Source organism: Drosophila kikkawai, chromosome X (assembly GCF_030179895.1).
Source record: "Drosophila kikkawai strain 14028-0561.14 chromosome X, DkikHiC1v2, whole genome shotgun sequence".
In the NCBI taxonomy this organism is placed as follows: Eukaryota; Metazoa; Arthropoda; class Insecta; order Diptera; family Drosophilidae; genus Drosophila; species Drosophila kikkawai.
Genome location: NC_091733.1, coordinates 24339273 through 24354254, shown reverse-complemented (window position 1 = coordinate 24354254; position 14982 = coordinate 24339273). Strand labels below are relative to the sequence as shown.

The following is a 14982-nucleotide window of genomic DNA, read 5'->3' as shown; positions in this document are numbered from 1 at the left end:
AGGAATATTTCATAGAATTTATAATTTAAATTTTTTAAGAATTTTTGGGTACTAATAAACCTTTAAATTATTTATTATTTAGAGTAAGAAAAACTTAAAAAATATTTTCTAAAATTTATAAAAACCAAAATCTCGTCAGACTTACCCCATTTGAAATCGCTGATGATGGAATCGTTGCTGCTGCTGATGACCTTGAGTTGGCATTCGACGCTGCAGGTGGGCGTTGCTGCTACCACCACTACCATTTCCATTTCCATTTCCGTTTCCGTTTCGAGCATTCCATAGCGGCAGCCTTTGCACTTTTTTCACTTCCGGTGAAAGCCCGGCAATCCTTGTGGCCGCTGCACTAGCACTTAGCGGCGATGTCCTATTGGCCAAATCACTGGCATCCGTGTCACCATCCTCATCCTCCAGCTGCTGCTGCTGCTGCTCCCTTTGCTTCTTCTCCAGCGGACGACTGCGTCGGGGTGGACGTGGCAAAGGCTTTGGAGCAATGCGTCGACGCAGCTGCACTTGATTCGTTGTGGAGGATATCGAACTCGATATGGAAGATGCAGCCGTTGCAGTAACTGTTGTGGCCGCCGATCTTACGGACTTTAATTTGATGTCCATCAACCCAAAGGGTTGAGGATTATGTTTGTTATTATTGTTGTTTTTATTTAGATTATTATTGTAATTGATACTCTTGTTGTTGTTGTTGTTGTTATGGTGGTGGTGGTGATGCCTCGCTGCCTGGAGTTGCTGTGGCTGTTGCATCTCAAGATGCTGATGATGATGCAGCATTGGCTGTGGATTTTCTGTCATTATCGCCCCCACTGTTCCTGCTGTTGTTGTTGTTGTTGTGGCATTATGACTTGGCGCCGATCGTAGATCATTAAGCATTATGTCCAGATCACTGGCCAGCGAGCTGAGCAGCTGCAATTGAGCACAAAAATCGGTATGGAAATAAGAAAACATTGCAAATTTTCAAAGAAATACCTTAAAGCTTGCAGAAATACACTAATGGTCTATAATTGTTAAGGGGTTTTTAAAGCATTTTATAGAAATTTTATAAAAAAAAACACAACCCACGCTTGAAAGAGAAATCGTTATAGCCTGTTTTTCTGTACTGATTAGTAATTAACTTGGCCATTATAGGTGCATTCCGAGTCTGTTGTCCAGATTCTGGGTTAATGAACGGATGTCTCAAGTGGCAGAGACACGTCATCGGTCCATGGGAATCAATCTTATAGCCCAAATTTTATGCCAAATCATGTTTTCAGGGGTGGGGAAAGCCGGTTTAGAGTTGTAAGAAAATGCCAAGCCTGGTTTTTATATCTCTTTTTAAATATATATAATAATAAAATATTTAAATAAATTATTAAATAATAATATATAATTTACTGTAAATATTTCTGCTTGTTTTTTTTTTATATAATTTTCTAACAGAATTCAGTGGCACTTGGTCTGTGAGGAATGTCCCGTCCCCGTTATACCAAACACTGAGGGTTGGGTTTGGGGGCCTGGGCTTTGGAGTAAGGAACCAGAGGCTGAATACCTGCCCAACTGGTAACCACTTCCGGCGGAGGCCTTGGCTCCATCGATCTCCAATAATTATGCGCCACTGTCTCGGCTAATGCTGCAATGGCAACGGGTTTTATGGGACGTTGGAGAGGTGGTCCATGTGCAACATGGTTAAGTTAACCATGTCCCAAGTGCCAAAAAACAAAAAAAAAAATAATAAAGCCAGCAAGGCAGCAAACCGGCTCCCACGCTCTGTGCTAATTTGATCTCCACTTCTGTTTCTTGCTATCTTTTTTTTTTTTTTTGAGAGTCTGTTTTGGTATTTATAAATATTTCTATGGTTTTTTTTTTCGTTTTGTTATTTTTATTATATTTTTGCTTTATTTATTTTTGTTGTGGTGGTGGTGGTTTTGCCTTTTTGTTTATGGCCTGCAAGCCCCCAGAAATTGGCGAGTTGTATGCAAATGCTGGCCGAAAAAGTGAAGTGGAAAAAATCGGGGAATGAATTGCTTGATGTGAGCCAAGCGACGACGACGACGACGATCGTGGCAGAGGAAATGCACAAAAATTGTCTGGGATAATGTGCAGCACAACAGAGCTACAGTGAGTTTCATAATCATAAGACAGGCAGGGGAACATTGCGAAAATTAAGAGTTACATTTAAAAAATAGAAGGAAATTTTTTATGAATTTAGAAACTTAAATAAAAATGTAATATTAATTATATTCATTTTAAGAATTATATTTTAAACATAATAATCATTTAAAATGGGTAATTTTTTTAAGGAGAATATTCTTGGTAAATTGTATTTATTAAAAAATTTAAAACAAATTTATTTCATTTAAAATCAAGCTTTATATATTAAGTTTTCCTTTTTCTGTAATATTTTATTATATTTTATAGGTAATAACAATTGAAAAAAATGTAATTTTTCTAAGCAGAATATTCTTTGTAAATTGTATTTATTAAATTAAATTTTTTTAATTAAAATTTTTTTTTTATTTAATTTAAATGAATTTATTTCATTGAAAATCAAGCTCTATAAGTTAAGCTTTTTTAACTGTTATATTATATTTTATTCTATAGGTTATTTAATTTTATTTTTAATGAATTTTTTTTTTAATTTTAAATCAAGGTCCTTTAATTAAGCTTTTTTGAAATTAAAATGTAATTTTTGTAATATTTGCTAAAGATCAGATTTATTTTATTTATTAATCTCATTTTCTAATAATTTTTTTTTTTTAATTTATTTTATTTTATTTACAAAATCCACAATCGATTAATTTTTCTTATACATTTTTATGCTAGTTTTACATTTTTCTTAATTTTTTTCTTCTTATTTCTACAAAGAAATATCCTTTTGCAACCTTTGAAATCTAACAACATTGCGTATACGCCCCATTGAACCTCTCAATTCACTGAAAAACCGACCCCAGACAAGAAATCAACTTAAACACATGGATTAGCATGTAATATGCCACACTCCCAGGCAAATACAGGCGAGACAAAGACATAGACAAGCCAGCCAATTGAGCAATTGCCACGGCAAACAAATTCAAATTGAAAATGTGGGCAAAGCTACAAAAAAAAAAATACAGCAAATAAAACAACAAAAAAAACAAAACGAAACTCGCTTCGACTCAACCGCAAGAGTGTCTTGTTTGAAGTACAAACAAAAACTTCAATTGGCTGTAAACGAACTCGGGGGGCGAAGAGAGGAAGCCAGTCAGTCGGCAATTTCAATTTAAACATCATAAAGGAGAAACGCAACCGATTATTTTGTATAATATTGCAAATTAAATTAAGCAAGCTTCCCCCAGTAACCCCTTGACTTACCGCTATGGCATCCATCACTGCATTAACCATTTTTCCTGAATCTTTATTTCAGCTCCTTATTGTTTTTGATGTCGTTGAAAGTTGAGTCTTGAGTCTTGTCTTGTTCTGTCTCCAAGTCTTTTTTTATGATTTATTCGACTCCAATTCATTGGGATCTTCTTCCTCTTCTGGGCCCGCCTTTGGCATCTGTTGACATTTAATTAACGTCCACCATTTGCGTTTTGGGGCGACAGGTGCCGCCTGCCTGGACACTGAACCCGGTCTCGACGATCCGAGGGTCTAGCACGTTCGCTGTGGGCAGAGTGAAAGAAAGAGAGAAGAGTGGGTAAGAGTTATGGTTGTGGTATGGAGAGAAGGAGGCGTTCCATGGATTAGAGATTCAATAACGAGCCAGATAAATGAGTTTGAAATTGAGATCAGGGTTGCCAGTGCCCTGTGGGTGTGGTTATCCCAAGGAGGATCAGTTTGGCATGACAATTAGTTTAAATATAAAAAAAATATATAAAAAAATATGCATAAAAAAGAACTTCAGACTGTAAAGAAATTATTTTAAAAGAATATTTACGCCCAAAGTTTTTGTAATTTTATTAAAAACAAAGAAACGATTTTCCTTAGTCATGGAAAAACAAGAAAAAATGCGACTCAGTTAGCTGACAGAGAGTTCCCGCATCTTCACTCAAAATGAGAAAAAATATATAATACAAAAAAAAAAAGGCCACGCGACTGTCTAAAAGTGAATGTATCTGCAAGATACATTCATACGTTTTTAATTAAAAAACCCGTGCACTGCCCTGTCCAAACATTGGACCAAAGTTTATTTGACAATGTCCGTTCCGGGGGGATTCCCCCGGTCACCTCTCTTGGTCATGGTGTTGATGATGGCGTTGAAGTAGAAGTAGATGTTGAGTGAAATAATAAAAAAAAAGAAGAAAAACACAAATGAAATAAAATGAAAAACTCGTTTCACGTATTTTTCCACAATTTTCCGCATTTTATGCTCATTAATTACATTTTCATTTCAATTTCTGCATTTACATAACCATTTCATTTCAGTTTTCTGTGCGTTGGCACTTGAAAAAAAATATTAGGGTAATAATTTAGGAATTAATTGCAACAAATTGGAGTTTATTTTAAAACAAGTTCAATAATTTAATAAAAAAAATTAAGAAAATCCAATTAAAACCTTTTTAAGAATTCTATTAATATTGATATATACATTTTATACAGTCATAAAAAGGTTTACCTGTGTTTTCTTTAAGAGCAAAATTTGGTTACTTTTATAGAAAGTAACTATGTAATAGAAACTATTTATAGCACATATTTTATAGCACAAACACATAAACACCACTGAATATACACCCAAGGCCGCAGCGGTCACTTCACTCAGGAGATGATAGAACAAGTTGGAAATTATAAGTGCACATGTGAGGAATTTTTTTAAATATATATTTTATTAATTATTTAGTTATTTTAGAGCAAATTCGCCATGGTTTTTATGAAAAAAATTAACAGAAAACCTATTTAAAAGAAAAAACCTTCTAAATTTAAGAAAATATAAAAAATATGAACCCCAAATATTTAATTTTTAATGTTTTAAAAAAAAACTTATGGAAAGTTAAGAAAATCTAATTAAAATATAATTGAAAATCAAATTATTATAATTATTTTTTAAGAAATAGAGAATACATTTATAATTTGATATTTCTTAGGGAAAATCTCACTATAATTATCTCTCTGTGCACTTCATCTGTCCGCTCAGATACTTTTCGACGCGTTGGCCGCCGTTTTATGTGTATGCTGAACTGGCTCAAAGCCTCGAAATTCCTCGGCCAGTTGACGGAAGTTGAATTGCAAATGAAATTGTGCCCAGTTCAGATGCCAGATACAAGATACCCGCGCACACACACCACACAACCTGAACCTGAAGTTTGACTCCGGCTTTTTAAGGTTGAAATGCATTCCCAAAATCGCAGGCAATCAAACGAGAAGCGTGAAAAAAATACCTCAACGATCCGACAGTTTGTGACAAAAAAAAAGAAGATATATATATATATATATATAATACGCTCATTACAAAAGCTTTAAATGCATACAAAATAAGCGTTTTGTCTCGAAGCTGTTATTTATTTAGCTCCTCGTTTCCCCTCCTTGGAAGGCATATAAATTGTTTACTGACTGAAAATGGAATTGTTCACAATTTAGCAGAATTATATGTATATGGCAGTGAAGGTTTAGGATGGCAGACTTCTCGGGAAAATATTGTATATAATTCTATAATTTTGAGCCGTGACACACAGTGTTTTTAGTGGATGTAAGTTGTAGATTTAATGTAAAATTTAATAAAGTATCTTTTGTGACGCTGCTTCCCCTGCCTTTTGTTTTGATTTCAAATCGCTTTTGTTTACCATTTTCCCCCAATGGAGACGAGACTCTCCTCTGTCCCATTAACAAAAAAGTGATACAAGAGCCGGTCCAAACAACAAACAGATTGGATTTTGGAGGAAATATTCGAGGCATGAAATATCAATATCAATAACACTAGCCGGTTAACGAGGAGATCTCATGGGTTTATCAATATATATTTTTGTTTATGTATATTTTCTGCTGCTGCTGCTGCGGCTGCTTCTCCGATTCGGTAATTTATTGAATTTGTGTTAAGGTTAAATAGCAGCATGAAATTGAAATGAATTGTGTGATATTAAGTCAGATGATAGCCATTTCAGATGGTGAATCTCTCCGGGAACGGGGAGCTTTGTTCCATCTTTATCGCTCGGCCTCGTTCTGGCCTCTGGTGACAGATAAACCCGAGCCGAGCCCGGCTCTAAATTGAATGATAAGCACGCCTCATTTGGGATTGCCAGACCAAGACCCAGAATCCGAAACCGGAATCTCTGGCGATGATCGGTCTTAATGATGGGCAATGATAATGGGGGGGGGCTGCTCTCCAGGCTCAATTGGGGCCGAAGGTGATATTGTCGCCAAGGCGAATTCGATAGCATTCAGTGGCCACTCAATTGATTTAAACCATAAATCAATTGATATGGACAGCACAGGGAGAAAAAAGGGTGTGTTTTATATAAAATATATAGTAATTCTTATATAAATTATATATTAGAAACACTTTTTCTAATAATTATAAAGAAATATAAACAAAAACTCTTATATCTTGGTGATTAAATTAGTAAATATTTCAAATAATATTGATTTCAACTATCTAAATCTTTACTTTATATAAAAATGAATATTTGTAAAACATTTTCAGTGTATTTTTATATAAAAATCTATAAGAAATTAAATTTATAAGTACTTTATTGCTAATTATGACAGAATATAAACATAAACTGTTATATAAATTTATTTCATGTATCTCAAAGCTTTACTTTATATAAAAATATATATTTAAATATTGTTTTTTAGTGTATTTTAAGAGTGTCAGTTGTCAATTGAAATGCATTTGGGTCAACTGCAGCTGCCATGACGATGGCAATGGTTCCAATCAGCAAACAACAAGTGTCCCTTTAATCAATCTGCACAATTGCTTTGGCGTCACACCAATCGAAATGCTATATGCAGTCCAGGGGCTATCTGGTAGATACTGTATCTGTATCTGTATCTGTATCTACATCTGTATCTACATCTATCTGGCGACAAGGCATAACGCATTGACCAAGGTCAGTGTGCAGAGCGGTTAGACCAGATCCAGATACGCTTTTCAATATAGTACATAGTATATGCAGGTTAATATCCGTTCGGTAGCTCTCACTTTCCGCAGAACCCAAAAGCCTAAGAAACTAGCTGGCTAACTGACAACTATCCAACTATCCAGCGAGCAAACAAAAGCAGCCCAACAAACAACAACAGGCAACACAACTGGCAAACAAACATCCAACTGAAGGAGACACAATGCTATGACGACAGTCGTCGTCCAGGACAGCGACGCCGACGCAGACCGCCAACGATATCAGGCAGCCGTAGGCAAACATAACGCACCAACCCGAAAAAAAGACAGAGAAATAATATTAAGAGACAAGAAATAGGGTTTAAGGAGGGGTGTTTCGACTTTAGGATACCCAGTAATTACTATAAAATATCAAAAACTAATTTTAATGTTATCAATAAATAAAAAATTGTTTAAAAATTGATTTTATAATTATTGTTTATCGATATTTACGATATATATCAACAAATTTAATAATTCTATAAATGAAACTAGCACTTTAAGCCCTTTTTGTAACCACATTTTCTCATACCATAATATAAATACCGATTTTATAACTATTCTTTATCGATATTTTCGATATATATATGAAAAAATCATTTAATCAGCTAATAAAACCTATTAAAATTATCACATTAAGCTCTTTCTAGAGCCCTATTTTCTCTTTCCATAATGTTAATGATCACAGAACGAATCACATTTGAGAATCACTGGGTATGGGAGTGGAGCCCCATAGAGGCAACATTTGCGTGTGCAGCGCATGGCAACCGAGCAGCCGAGAAAGAAGTGGCACCAACTTGCTGAAATCTTGAGGCAGCCGCGGAAGGAGGCGAAAAACTGGATGAGGGACAGCAAGGAGGATGGACGACGGATGGATGCCTTGTTTATGAATACGCGGGCATTGTCTGAATGCGATGCAGACATGCCACGACGACCAGGAAGAGGTAGGAGCAGAGGCGATGGAGAGTGGAATTGGCTGGCCAAAAAAAAAAAAATAATAATAATAATAAAAACAAGAAAGGAAGCTAACTTCGGCACGCCGAATTTTGTATACCCTTGCAGATATTATTTCATTGCATTTTACCTATACTTATTATGTTGAGAGTTTGAGAGTTACAGTTTTACATTCCCAGTTTTACATTTGCCCTACACCTACCGATCGGTTTATATGGCAGCTATATGATATAGTTGTCCGATTTTCATAAAGTTTATACCAAAATTCGGAACTAATAAAATAAGCTTATATCTCAGAGTAGATAAAAATAGTTTAAAAAACAACGAAGTTATAATTTTTTTTCTACTAATTTCCTGATCGTTCCTATGGCAGCTATATGATATAGTCGTCCGATTTTCATAAAATTTTTACCAAAATTCAGAAATAATATAAAATGGTCATATCTAAAAAATAGTGCACATATGTTGAAAAACAGCTAAGTTATAATTTTTTTTCTAAAAATTTATCGAACATTTGTATGGCAGCTATATGATATAGTCGTCCGATCCGGCCCGTTCCGACATATATAGCAGTGAGAGCATATAGAAGACTATATGCAAAGTTTCATTAAGATAGCTTTAAAACTGAGGGACTAGTTTGCGTAGAAACAGACAGACAGACAGACGGACAGACGGACAGACAGACAGACGGACAGACGGACAGACAGACAGACGGACAGACGGACATGGCTAGATCGACTCGGCTGTTGATGCTGATCAAGAATATATATACTTTATAGGGTCGGAAACGTCTCCTTCACTGCGTTGCAAACTTCTGACTGAAATTATAATACCCTGCAAGGGTATAAAAATACAGAACTCGAAACAGCAAATATAGATACATGGCCGGGCACAGATACAGATACAGATACAGAGATACATCCACAGATACAAGCAAATACAGATACAGATACAGGCCGAGTGTTTGGAAACTAAACAAGAAAATATTGACAAATAGATTAAAACTTATTAAGGGAGCTACAGAGAGGCTGGGAATGCTGGCGCAAAAATGAGGGAAGAGCCTGGAGCCAGCGATGGCGATGGAAAGATGAAAAAAAATCTATATAAATGTGGCATGTAGCAATGTAGCCATGTAGCATCCAGTATTCAGCATGCGGCATGTCGCGTGGGGTGACATGTTGCCCTGTTGGCCGATCTGCTGTCTGCTACAACACGTGCAGGCTGCAGGCAACAGGCAACAGATACTCGGCCAACATTATAGTTACACTGGGAAAAAAATTTGTGGATCTTGAGGGGTAATTAAAATAATTATTTTTTCGTTTTAAAAATTGTATATATTATTAATTTAATTTACTTAATTTAGTACGTTTTTTATTATTCAGAAATCAAAGCATATTTATGATTTAATTTTAGGAGTCTTAAAGCCTTTATGGCCACTATAATTCCCAACCAGTTCTTGCTGTTTAAGTACTGTAAAGGCAGATAAAAATCCTTTGGCAATGTCATCTAGCAGATTTCCCAAATACCAACCTTTACTTAAGTACTTAAAAATATTTTATTTATTTTATTATTTTTTATATTATCCCTAAACATATTTTATATTTTTTATTATTTAATATATTATTCTTTAAAATATGTTATAAATTTTATTATTTTATATATTATCCCTAAATATTTTTTTATACTATATATTATTCTTAAAAATATTTTATATATTTTATTTTTTCATAAATTATCCTTAAACATATTTTATATAATTTATTATTTAATATATTATCCCTAAAAATATTTTATATATTTTTTTAAAGATAATATTTAAACCAGAACATTAACATTTTTTTTCTCTCTGTGTACTGACGTGGTGCCCTGCCACTTGGTATGGTATTGGGGCAGGTTCAGCTCCGCACACTCATTGCCAATATTTGCCATCAAATATGGTCGAAATCTATATTTAGCCGCTGACGATCCGACAATCGATGGAATCGATCCAACGCCAGAGATCGTCTTCCTTCAGGCTTGGCCTCGAACCCAAAACCGGAGCGGAGCGATCGCCGGTAACTGGCTTTCTATTGGAACAGTTGGCCACAGCCGAAAGCAAAACAAAGCCGAAACAAAAACAAGAGTGCGACTTGGGTAACTATTTTTGTTTTGTTTTTTTTTTGGCTGCTGCGCCCACATGGATTCGGTGCTAAAACTGATCGCCATCGATCGTTGCAGCGCATTAGTCAAAGCTGACTTTATTTTGGCCAGCAAATAATTGTGATTCGGTTGTGTGGGAGGTGCCAAAGGCCGTCCCGGAATCCGGCTGAGATCATGCCAAAGGCTACCGTAAACGGCTAAAGATCACTCGGCCTGAGATGGTTTTTTGATTGGAATGATCAATGATCATTAAACAGTCAATAAATGATGATCTGGAATCCATTGGGATCACTTGATCAGTGGACCCATGTCTTTTATTATTTAGTTGGGGATTATCTTTTGAGTTTTTTCGATCGATACCGATCATCATTCCAATGATTTGTGGGAACATACTTGTATTTAAATGGCCACTGAGATAAAATATATGTATATATATCGCTGGCTTAGCTAGTTCATAAGCATGAAGATCATTAGCGGAGTAAACAACCGGCGATCGCTATCGGCAGCGGAGACAGCAAAATGACGAGGCATACAGGTAACACTACCCTGGGACTGACCGGGCGGAGCAACCCATTGATAAGGCTGGACGACTATCTAGAGCTAATAAGTACGACAACCGCAAATTGCATGAGAAATTCCATATCGTCGAGCTCAGAGTGTGGTGGTTCTATGGCTGGGGGGGAGGTGGTTCAGGTAGGTAGTGAGACACAGGTAATGACGGTAAACATTCTCAGCTATCAGCAATCTGCTGCTGTTATAGCTGCACGCACACAGTGAAAAAAGGGAATACGAAAAAAGGCAACTTTAAATAAATTATAATAAATGTATTTAATCATTGGGATGTATACTTAATTTTAAAAATAATAAAATTAATTGAACTAGCTTGAATTCTGTTAAAAAAAAAAAACTACCTATATACATAATTTGTTTATATATTTTTTGTAAATTTAAAAAAACATTAATTTCAACATTTTCCTATAAGAAAATATCAAATTAATTATTAATAATCGATTATTTGTTAAGATTTTTAGCTAAAAACAAAGTATTCCGTGAAGAAAATGGAAAACAAAAGTGTTTCTATACTTTTTTTTAGGTTTAAGTTCACTTGGAAACATTAATTTCAATATTTTCTTAAAATAAATAAATATAAAAAAAAATCTCAAAGTGCTAGAATTTCCCAATAATTATTTTTTAACTTCAAAAATTTGTCAATTTTAAATAACAATTTACTTTGAAATATCTTGATTATTTAATTTTAAAAACAAATTCCCTTTAAAAAATATATCTTTTTTTGTGCTGCCATCAATTTCTCTCTGTGTAACCAAGCCAACCGCAGTGAGGTAATGGTCGCGATTCCCGAGGTGGCATCGCTTTTAGTTTCGCTTATGGTTTCATGTTTGGATTTGGGTTTTAGGTTCTTAGGTTTTTGGCATGCGATAAGACCCCCCTGATAAAGAGAGAATCTAAGCCATCTTTTGTGGTCTAAAAAGAGATTGAGGGGTAGGGGGAGGGGGGAACTGAGCAGGAACAGCCACTGATTAGGCACTTTGAGCAATTGGCGGCAATCCACACAAATTATCAAAATTTCAGCTGTTTATCATCTCTCAGGTGTGCGATAGCACATAGGGTACGGGGGGGTGCACAGCGAACGGGAGGAAATGACAACCGAGGTAAGAATGCGTACCAAGAGGTGGGTGGGTGGGCAGGAGGCGAAGGGAAAGAAGAAGCGAGGGAAGGCGAATGCGAATGCCTGGCCGATTAGCAATCCATTGAAAGCGAAAGACGACACAAAAGGGAATGCGGCCCAAAAGGTGCAATGTACTGAGCGAAGAGAGAGATGCACACTGAGAGAGAGAGAGAGAGTGAAGAACACGGCGAGGAGAGAGAGCCTTGCACTTAAGGAAAAACAAAGTCCTTTGCGTGAATGATGAATAATAGGGGATAAATATTTACTTACTTGAACAATTCATAAAATATATTAATTAATTATAAAAATATAATAATAAATTTACGAATTTTCCACGTATTTAAATCTTAAAATCTTTAAATATTTTAAATTCTTATTTAAAGCAAACAAATTGTACAAAAACATTGTGACAAAATATGAGTTTGGCTTTCTGTTAATTTTTAAAATTTCCTAAAGCATTTTCTTTGAGTGCAGAGAGCAGAGGAGTCATGTAAACTTGTGGGCGCGACAACGTCCGCGTTGTCAATTTTCTCGATTTTGCCGGTAAAGCAAAGGGATGGCGCGCAAAAATAAAAACAAAAAGAAGTTTTGCGCTCGTTGAACTTGAACTTGCCACAGGGGTGGGGGGAGGGCAGGGTCAGGAGGATGAGCTAGCTGCCTTAAGTGAAATTACCACTGTGCAATGTCCACTCCAGAGAACCGTAGAGATAGAGCTTCTCCCGTAGCATCCAAGGAACGGCGCTTCTTTCGTAGCTGCTGCCTGCTCCTCCAATCGAAATCGCGATCACGATCACTTCACTCGCACTTCACTTTTCGCACTTTACTTATTTTCTCGCTTCTCACTCAGGGCTGCTTCTGCTTCTGCTGCCGCTGTTGTTGTTATTAAACAATTAAAAATAAATAATAATGGAGTGCAAAAAAAAATATATATGTGAAAAAAAAGAACCGAGTAAAACAGAAGTGTGTTTAATTGAGCGCGACACGCAGCGATCTTGTGCGACACATTTGCAACGGCGAGACTACGACTACGACTTCGTCTACGAAAAGCTAATGACGGCTTTTCGGATTTGGTTTCGGTTTCAGTTGCGTTACGTTATAGCTTTTTCCCCGACGATTCGTCCGATCCGTGCCGACTGTGGCCGAGTGCGAACTCGAACTGAAGCCGCCGCTGCCGTTGAGCAACGAAGCGCCGATGCCCAAACGATCAAAGACGAAGAACTGCCGAGCAGCAGCAGCAGCAGCAACTACACTGTGCGATAATAGCAGTAACCAGAACAATAAATATTCCGAGAGCAAAAAGAACCATTAGGGGTTAAGGATGAGCCTATATTAATACAAGATCATAATTTTTTCAGGGTGAAGGAGTCATTTTCGACCCCATAAACCATATATATTCTTGATCAGCATCAACAGCCAAATCGATTTAGCCATTTTAAAAGAAAAAAAATATTAGACATTTTTTCTAAATTTTATAAGGGGTTACATCATTAAAATTAGCAAAAACTAACAAAAAATTTAGTTTTGAATAATTAAAAAAAAAGTATGTAGATTTATTAACTTAAAAAAAAACTAACACAGCACAATTTTCCGATTTAAAATTAATGATTTTTAGGCCAAATTATGATAATTTTTAATGGGCTTTCCTCAAAAAAAAATTAAACTAATTATTAGGTGTTTTTTAATATAAAAAATCAGATTTTACAATATAAAATAATATTTTTGCTGGGCAAAGGAATCATTTCCGACCCCATAAACCATATATATTCTTGATCAGCATCAACAGGAGAATCAATTTAGCCATGTTAAAAAGAAAAATTTTTTTTTAGAAATTTCGTTAAAATTATCAACAAATTTAAAAAAAAAAAATTAATTTAAAAAACCCTAAAATGTAGTATGCAGATTTTTTAAACTTAAAAAAACTAAAACAAATCCGTTTTCCAAATTTTAAATATTTTTCCCAAAAATTAAAAAAAAATACCACATTTTTTAAAAATTAAAATTGTAAAATTGTCAAATATTTTCCTATTGTATTAAAAAAATTAATTATAGTATGCAATTTTTTTAACTTTATAAAAACTTACACAAAAACTAGTTCCGAATAAAAAATAGATGTTTTTTTGCTTAGTTATAAGGTTTAATAATTTTAAATTGCTAAAAAAACATAAAAAATATGGAACAATATTAATTTAAGAAATTCCAATAGGGGGAAATATAAATGCTTTGATGTATTCTTAAAAATTGTTTAAAAGCAAGTCTTTTACTAACTTTTAAAACCCAAAAAGTTAATGTACCCTCGGAAAATACAAATTTAAAAGTAAGAAAAACTCTGCTGATGATGGCTTACATATATTGATGGCTCTATGTGGGCACCTAGCCTTTCTCTAAAAAGATCAAAACATAATAACAAAACCATAAAAACAATAATTTCCAAAAGATTAAGCAAAATATTAACAAATTGAAAAATAAATTTAAAAGAAATATTAATTTAGAACTGAACTTCCCCATTCCCATGGCCTTTGCCCTGGTCCTTGTCCTTGTCCTTGTCCTTGTCCCACTGATCCTGGCCACTCTCCATTCCATCTTTATTAACCACCTTCTCAGATCTTGCTGATGGTGATGACACTATCTTGGGCATCCGGCTGTTGTAACACTCCAAGGCCAAAGACTTGAAGATATTCTTCACATTAAGACCACTCCTGGCCGATGCCTCGTAGAAGGAGAGGCCATAGAGCTCAGCATAGCGGGTTGCCTTTTCCTGGTTGACCTGGCGCTTACCCTGCCGGTCGCACTTGCTGCCCACCAGCATAACGTTGACCCCCTTGGGGCAGAATTTCCCCACTTCCTTTAGCCAGTTGCTTACATTGCGAAAGCTACCAAGAGACGTGGTGTCGTACACGATGATTACACCATGCGAGTTGCGATAATAAGTTGAGAGCATGTCCTGGAAACCCTCCCCGCCGGCGGCATCCGTAATTTGTAAGTGAAGAATCTGGCCAGCCACCTCCACGAGCGAAACACTGAACTCAATGCCCAAGTCTGAGCTGTAAATGCGAGTGAAGCGATCCTCCAAGTAGCGTCCAAAGAGGGAGGTCTTGCCCACGCCCATGTCCCCAACGATTAGAATGTTGAACATGTAGTCGCCCAT

At 35.6% G+C, this 14982-nt stretch overlaps 1 protein-coding gene and 1 pseudogene across 2 annotated transcripts in view; both read right to left on the bottom strand.

Annotated features, from left to right (window-relative positions):
* Positions 1 to 12974, bottom strand: part of spri (Src homology 2 domain-containing protein sprint) — a 112593-nt gene extending 99619 nt beyond the window's left edge. Inside the window, exons 1-3 of one of the 2 annotated variants that reach the window (XM_017179783.3) lie at positions 12511 to 12974; positions 3340 to 3630; positions 146 to 915 (exon numbers count right to left, since the gene is read on the bottom strand). In XM_017179783.3, the coding sequence (XP_017035272.1) occupies positions 146 to 915; positions 3340 to 3369 (800 nt within the window). In that variant the 5' untranslated portion in view covers positions 3370 to 3630; positions 12511 to 12974. Of the gene's footprint in view, positions 1 to 145; positions 916 to 3339; positions 3631 to 12510 lie in introns of those variants that run through there. The other variant, XR_011445581.1, reaches the window with a different exon arrangement.
* Positions 12975 to 14322: 1348 nt separating this feature from the next.
* Positions 14323 to 14982, bottom strand: LOC108083776 (ras-related protein Rab-13 pseudogene; annotated as a pseudogene).